The sequence below is a fragment of the Eurypyga helias genome, unplaced genomic scaffold (genome assembly GCF_000690775.1).
Source record: "Eurypyga helias isolate BGI_N326 unplaced genomic scaffold, ASM69077v1 scaffold17121, whole genome shotgun sequence".
NCBI lineage: Eukaryota > Metazoa > Chordata > Aves > Eurypygiformes > Eurypygidae > Eurypyga > Eurypyga helias.
Genome location: NW_010233136.1, coordinates 5,455 through 13,060, shown reverse-complemented (window position 1 = coordinate 13,060; position 7,606 = coordinate 5,455). Strand labels below are relative to the sequence as shown.

The window sequence follows — 7,606 nt, the reverse complement described above, 5'->3', positions numbered from 1 at the left end:
CCCTGGTTTGCTGCTTCCTCTGCCGTGGGCATCAACCGCTGGCGGTGAGTGGGTCGAGGAGGCCGCGGGTGGGCCCTAGGAGACCGGGCAGGCCTGGAAAGGTGGTGGGGAGGGCTTCCGCGGCAGCCGGAGCGGCACACGTTGCCTTGGCCGGACCGGTCCACGTATTGCTGGAGAGGAATTGCCCTTCCCGGTTGGCCTCGCCACGGTTTTCGCAGCGGCGTTGCCTCACTGTGTGGGAGGGTGCCTTCAACTTTATGCAATATCATCAGACCTGCTCCTTATAAGCTGGGCATCCAAGCTCCCAAGTATTGGAGGAGCAATCGCTGGACGCTTCGCTTTGGGAAATTCTTTCTCCTGAATTTTCAGAGCCAAGCACAGACACTCCTCAGAGCTGCGTGACCGCACCACGCCTTCCTTCCCTCTGCCCTTCGGCTGCCGAGTGCGCGTAGGCATCTACACGCACGCCTGCTTTCCTCCCATCCCCCAGGTTTTTACGGAAATACACTTTGGCTGCTGTTTGCAAGGTAGAGATAAAGCTGTATGGGCTTTTCCTCTCTCTACAAATTGGAAGATCTATGGCATGAGTCATGCCTGTGCAGGGAGCAAGACTTCATATACCGGTAGCCAGAAACATTACATAATGCTATTGTGTCAGGTCTCGGCTGCCTAAACATTTGGAAACCCAACCCAGGTACGGATGCTCCGCTGCTAGACTCTCCTGCATACAAGTGAAACAGATCTCCCTTAGCCCTCCCACCACCCTGTCAGGGGTAGTGGACAGGACAGCCACCTGGCTCAACATCCTTTAAATGCTCTTTGAAATGTCACGTGGCTGAGCGTTAGGTAAACTGTGGTTGTAACTGATGGCCTCTGCTGTGCACCGTGGCTGTATCTTAGAGGAAAGGGATAGTGTGGGTGATTTCTAGGCATTTCTAGAACCCCCATCAGAGGATGGCTTTAAAACTGTAAATGTGCGGAAATGACCACAACGTACACATTCAAATTACAGAAAATTGTGGATTCTGTTACAGCTTAATATCCTGAAGTGATCTTTCCGTAGACCAGATTTTCTACAGAAAATGTCTTTCACGTGCTGCTGTTGTGGCTAGCTGTCCTCATTTGGAAGAAGCAAAGCAATGCCCCCAAAAGATTAATTCCTGATCCATTTAATCCTTGTTTGTTTCCACCAACATTGTGGAGGGAGGGAAGCCGGCAGTGGTAATGAAATGTACGAGCAGATTAAGTTTTTAAAAACAATGTTTTCTTGGAGGTGCACGCCTGCTGCAGCTGTCAGAAACAGCACCACTGGCTGTTAGGCAAAAATGTATTAGCAAGTTACCTATATTTACTGGAGCTCCTATTGGGAACCTTGGGCTTGTTTTGCTATTTTTTTTGGATGTGGTTACTTGTATTCAGAGTTCTGTGCTCCAAAAGCAAATGTTTGACCTAGCTCCCAGAAATTTATCATGTTGAAAATCCCTTATTATTTAACTGCACAGCATGTGCAAGCCGTATAGGACTAACCCTCATCTAATATTTAGAACACCTTGGAAAGCTGCTATTCCTATTTAATAGATGGAAGGCGGGCTGGGGTTAGGGGAGTGGTTTGTTGAGGTTACCCGGACCTGGTTCTGGGCATTGTAGACCCATGTTTCCCTGAACCCCAAGGCCCTTTCTCCCTCGGGAAGCGCAGAGGAAGCTTGTTCTGTCTCAAAGCTTGCAGTTCGTACTACGGGCAGTGCAGCAGAGGTGAGAAGTACTCACTTTGCAGGGCAATTGTACCTTAGCTTTCCTTAGCTGCATGTGGCCTTAAGGGAGCTGGTGCAGATACTCATGTCTTGCAGGTCACACTGCAGAGTGGGCTTGTAGGATTTAGGGAGAGGTAGAGGTTGGCAGGCTGACTAACAAAGGGTTGCGAGTTTGCCGGCAGTGCCACGTGCTGTCACAGAGGTTACAGTTTAAAGCTGGTGTCTTTGTTGCAGAGTTAAGACAAAAGGAAGTGAAGTTACAATGTAGATGGGGTGATGTGTGGCTGTGAAAGCAAACATGATACATCTAATGTTTTATAGCATAGTGAAGGATCAGTAAGACACACCATTAAATGCAAAAAGCACTTAAATGCTTTCCTACAGCATTTTCAGGGTGGGAGGGAATAGATGAATATCTTGGCTTATGCTCATCTTTGCGTCTTCATGGTGGAAGATAAACTGCAGTTTTCTTTGCAACTCTTCAAAATACAGGTGATTTTTGCCTTGAGAGATGTCGGTGCTCAGTCTCATGCTACTGATGAGCTAGGATTGTAAGTTTCTCTGCTGTGAAGTTGCCTTTTTGTAGCCAGAACTGTAAAACTGGCATGGTTCTTGTAGTAGTTTGTTACTTTCCTTGGAGTAGTGTATCGAGATCTTTCTGTCATATGCAAAATCCCTCCAGCCCCAGAAGCCATGAAAGACTATACCGAAGGGAATTACATGGTCTCTGCTTTTCTCCATGTCGTAATGTGGAGAGAGCAGCTGGCAGAGGGTGCTTCCAGCTCTGAGAGAGAACATGGGTAAGGGGTTGCAGGAAGAAGAAAATCCTGGAAACCTCTTGCATCTGGACAAGCAGAATATGCGTGTAAATGGCTGTGAGCTGGCTGGTGCTGCAGTCTCGTAGCAGTTGGTAGACAGGTGAAGGATGGATATGAATTCCATTCTGTTTCTTGTCCTAACTTTCAGTTTGATTTGGTGATGCAGGTTTGCTGGAGTTGCTTGCAAATTCTCCTCATTTGTCTTTTAGCTGTAACAGGACTGAGTGACGCTAACTGCTGTTGTTTCTTCCCTGCAGATTTCTGCTCCAGTCTCTGGAAGATCTGGACAACAGTTTAAGGAAACTCAACTCTCGCTTGTTTGTCGTGCGAGGGCAGCCAACAGATGTCTTCCCAAGACTCTTTAAAGTAAGAGAATAATTTTCTAGAGCATAGTGAAGAAAAACTGATGTTCCCGTGCTATCCTTGTTTTCACTCACGAATGATTTGCCAGTTGTTGGAGATCCCCTCAGCTTCTCTTGAACTATAACTAATTCTTTGCTATAACAAACTCTTCTCTGTAACTGCTGCTAACTAACTGCTATCCCTAAGAGACAGCTTGGGAGCCAGACAGAGTCTTGAACTCAGAAATTCAGCAGTAGGGTGTAGTCTAGTGCCAGGATGCTTGAGCTTCTCTTTTTGGTTGGTGGTCTTTGTGTGTATTTCCGTAAGTCCGGTCTCACAGGGTTGCACTGTAACACACTGACTCCTCTGCGTTGAGAGCTTCTTTCCTACTGGCCGTTTTCCTCCTGCAGCTTGTACTCAGGAGGTCTGCTGTGTCCATACACCTTTACAGACAACTGAAAAAGCATATTGCTCTGTATGTGAATTGCAGATAGAGCTTTGTATTAAAATGTCAAAATTCAAAAGCTTTTGTGTTAGCTGACCTTCCTTTCCTTCTTCAGTTCAAGGCTGCAATTCAGTCAGCTCAGCAGCAGAATACAGCTTGGGTCCAAGAGTCCTGCTGATGTACCATTTAGGACTGTGGAATATGCAGTGACCTCAGTGGTCGATGATGGATTAGTGGGGTACATTTCTGAAGTGATCTGTCACTGCTGCAGATTGTGAGAGAGACAGGGCTGGCAAAAGCATCTCCTTGAATATCAGGGTTCCCCAAGCCGCATCATTCTTCTCTAAGATTGTATTTCCTGTTGTCTTTGAAGCTTTTTGATGGTGTCTTTGCTAGAGTGACAAAGGTAAATGAAAAAAAACATGGTTCACAATAGTCTGACGAGTTGGGCTTGTCACGTGTACTGCGCCTTACATACGGTTGATGGAACTAGTGTCCCCAAACCCTGCTAGAGACCAGCTGCTAAGAAGGAGAGGTAAACTTGAATCTATACCGTTCTGATGTGGATTTTCTGGCAGAGGGGAATCAGACTATGCAGGTCAGAAAGGGCACTGATATTTATTTTGGCTTCTGCACCTTAACATGTGACGCAAACTACGTGCCGCTTTTAGCCTTTTCAGAGTCTGGGCTATTTTTATAGACCTGCAAATAAGTTCTGGCTAGTAGTAGTCCATGCCCTCCTTAATTTTAGTTAAAGGTATTTGCAGGATAATAAAGACTTTGTTGGAGAAAAATGTCTGCTTTGGCTAAAGAACAAAAAGTAATTGGCAGAGTCTGAGGTTTGAGATATGGTGGTAGAATCAGCCAGACCTGCTTTTTGCTGCAGTCTGTTTTGCCTGCGCCAATGAGTTGATGAGTCTCTTAAATGTGCTGTAACAGAGCTGAAAAGAATGTGGGCTATTACAGGGTAAATGTATGGCTTTCATGGGAATTCAGGCCTCTCCAGAGCTGCTTCACTGAACAGTGAATTAGCAGCACCTCATGCCTTGCTGTCAGCTGTTGTGGCGAACAGAGTTATGTCACATTAGGTAATGCAACACTTAGGCCTAATATAATTTCTGCTCTTGCTGCCAGTAGCTGAGCTATGTTGTCGATAACTGTTATTGCAAAGGCACCAGTATGCGTAGATATCGCGAGGAGAAGTGTACTTGTTGGCTACGTGTTAACCTCTGCTGAGATTTTTTTGTCTTGGTTCCTCTGAACAAACATCTGTGATTTCCCCTCTTCTACCAGAGAAAAGTGAATCGTTTGTTCACTGAGGTTTGCTCACAATACCTGTGGTGTGGTTTTTTTTTTTTCCCCAACAGTTTTTCTTTGCTATAGGCTAGATGCTAATAGACATATGAGTCACGATGTTTCTTTTAGAATCATAGAATGGTTTGGGTTGGAAGGGACCTTATCTAGTTCCACCCCCCTGCCATAGGCAGGGACACCTTCCACTAGACCAGGTTGCTCAAAGTCTCGTCCAGCCTAACCTTGAACATTTCCACGGATGGGGCATCCACAGCTTCTCTGGGCAACCTGTTCCAGTGCCTCACCACCCTCTCTGTGAAGAAGAGGATATATCTGCAATTTATTGTTATAGAGATTACTGTTTTCTGGTTGGTTGTGCTCTGCTTCCTGCATGCTGCTGTGGCACGGAGTGATGGGATTCTCAAAACTGCAGGAAATATCTGAAGTTTTTTATTCTTAAAATCTATGTTAGCCTTAAACAGTTTGGGTTTTTTCCCATTCCTTTCTTTCAAAGCAGCAATGTAGGTTTCTTTAAGACTAAAGCCATCTTTTCCAAGCCTTCTAGCTGATACTGTCTGTCTTACAGAAGAAGGAATGTTTAAAAGAAAGGTGTTAAATCATATAGGAGAGGGCAGGGCCTGGAGCATGTCTGTTTGACCCCTGCTCTGAGTTATTGATGCTGTCATGTTCTTATTTTGAAGAAGTGGAGGACCTCGCTCAGACGTAAAAGGTGTTAAATCATATAGGAGAGGCTAGGGCCTGGAACATGTCTGTTTAACCCCTGCTCTGAGATATTGATGCTGTCATATTCTTACTTTGAAGAAGTGGAGGACCTCTCTCAGACGTGCTTTCAGTGGTACGTAACTGTTGCATTTCTCTGTCTTTCCTAATACAACTCTTTGGATTGAATCTGAAAGTTTGGAAAAGAAGGGGGATTGTACGGATGTTTTCTGCTTCTAAATTTTCTTCCTTGTCTTTAGCATTAGTTTTTAATGGTCTTTAGTGAATTAGTGACATCTGTTCTTTGTGCTTTATTTCTGGTTCCAAGGTGGAAAAGACTGTCCTGCATATACAAATGACTTGGATTGTCTCACTCGGAGAATGTAGTTCACATTGTAGTCATGTGAGGGGTTTTTTTAAGTGTCTATAGATTCTGGCTGTGTTTGACTAAAGTGTTTGCTAAACAAATCTGTGGGCTGCTTCTCTGCTTGATAGATGTCTCAGGAGGGTCGCTGTGGAAACCATTAAACCTCTTCTCATAGGATTCATTTTCTGAGGAAAACTAGGCCATAGTCTTTGAGAGCAAACTGTGCTCTGGAAAAGCCTGGAAGAGGCTGAATGCGATTTCATAAGGCCTATTCCATGTAATCTGTGAGAGGTCTATTAAAGGTGTGAAGATACAGAATAGGTGCATGGCTCAACTAGGGTGAAATAACTCCCCAAAGGCAGGACTTCTGAGCTGCAGTATCATACTCTGCTGTGCTGACCAGAAAGGTTCACTCAGTTGTCCTCCTTTATTCTGTATTTCCCACTATCCTGGTTTTTGCTCTTTGGCTTGGACCGTGGTCCTCTCTTTTGCGATGACTTTACAGAGACACTGGAAAAAAAATTGAGAGTGTATTGATTTTACTTAATGATAGCATCCACATAAAAATACAGGGGTTTGAGCAGAACTTGCACTGAAGGAGTTGTCTGAAATGCTTTCGCTTCAAATGCTCTAACAGCATGGTGGGGTTACTTCTGAACAGCGTGTGCTGTTCGCACCAATGAGGTATTGTTAGGCTTGGGAGCTGAGCTGTAGCCTGCGAAGATTAATAGAGAAGAATTCAAACCTCCTCTTCCATGTTTTAAACTTAACATTTAGGATATTGCATAGCAGACGTGGCCTTTGCTTGAGCTGATAAAACTGTTGCTGTTTTGGTTATCTTGACTCCAGACTGCTGTTCCTTACAGGAACCCTGTCTTAAGTTTCCAGGATTTACAGCTGGCCAGGAATTCTGACAGCCTCATTTGTAATTGTGCTGGTTAGAAAGAGTATTCTGTTTGACAGCTGTGTGTGTCGTGTTTCTTGCAGGAATGGGGAGTCACTCGTCTCACATTCGAATACGACTCGGAGCCCTTTGGTAAGGAGAGAGATGCAGCTATCGTCAAACTGGCCAAGGAGGCTGGTGTGGAAGTGGTGATAGAGAACTCCCACACCCTCTACGACCTGGACAGGTAACGGGGAGAGCAAGGGCAGTGGTGCTGCCTGGGCTAGGCTGGGATTGTCATGTGTGGGAAGGCTTCAGCCTCCTTCATCATGCTGATAGCTCTACGTTGATCGCTGTCATCCCCTGTGCCTCGAAGGCGTCAACGGGATTACTCTGCGCACTCGCACTTTTGATTAGAGCACGTCAGAGTGCTGACGGTGACGTGGATGTACAGAAAGGTGTTGCCTTAAGCTTATTAAACTGCACTTGACCGTCATTTAAGTTGCTCAGCTGTGTCCTATTGATTGCTCTCCTTGAGCATGTCCTCACTGCGTGGACTGCTTTTTTTCCTTCACTGTAATATAGATAGTTGAGCTGTTGTCTCAAACAGGTTATGAAGGCAGGGCTTTTAACTGATGGATGTGCCAGGACAGCTGGAAGAAGTAGAACAAGGTAGATTGGGGCAAACTTACCTTATTCTAAAACCTGAATGCTTGTCTTTGTTGTGTATTTACTCTGGGGGAACCTTGCCTCTATGTTGAGTTTTATCTATTTACTTGTATATAAATGATCTCCATATACATATGATCTCCTTAGTGGAGACTTTTGACTTATCAAGGTATGCTTGGTTTCAACCATGTTTCACTACTATTCTTACAGGTTTCTTGCCTTTTCTTTTTTTGGATGACCTGTGCCAGTAATGCTGAATGTAGATTTCCTTCTAAAAATCTTCAGCATCCATAATTTCCTGTGGGAAGGAGCTTTGCA

At 45.0% G+C, this 7,606-nt stretch overlaps 1 protein-coding gene across 1 annotated transcript; it reads left to right on the top strand.

Annotated features, from left to right (window-relative positions):
* Window positions 1-6: 6 nt before the first annotated feature.
* Window positions 7-6,866, top strand: LOC104517097 (cryptochrome-2-like; the record flags this gene model as incomplete). The annotated part of the gene is made up of 3 exons (XM_010161653.1): window positions 7-44; window positions 2,827-2,935; window positions 6,724-6,866. Coding segments are annotated over 3 exons (290 nt in total), but the record flags the coding sequence as incomplete, so codon positions are not given.
* Window positions 6,867-7,606: the final 740 nt, after the last annotated feature.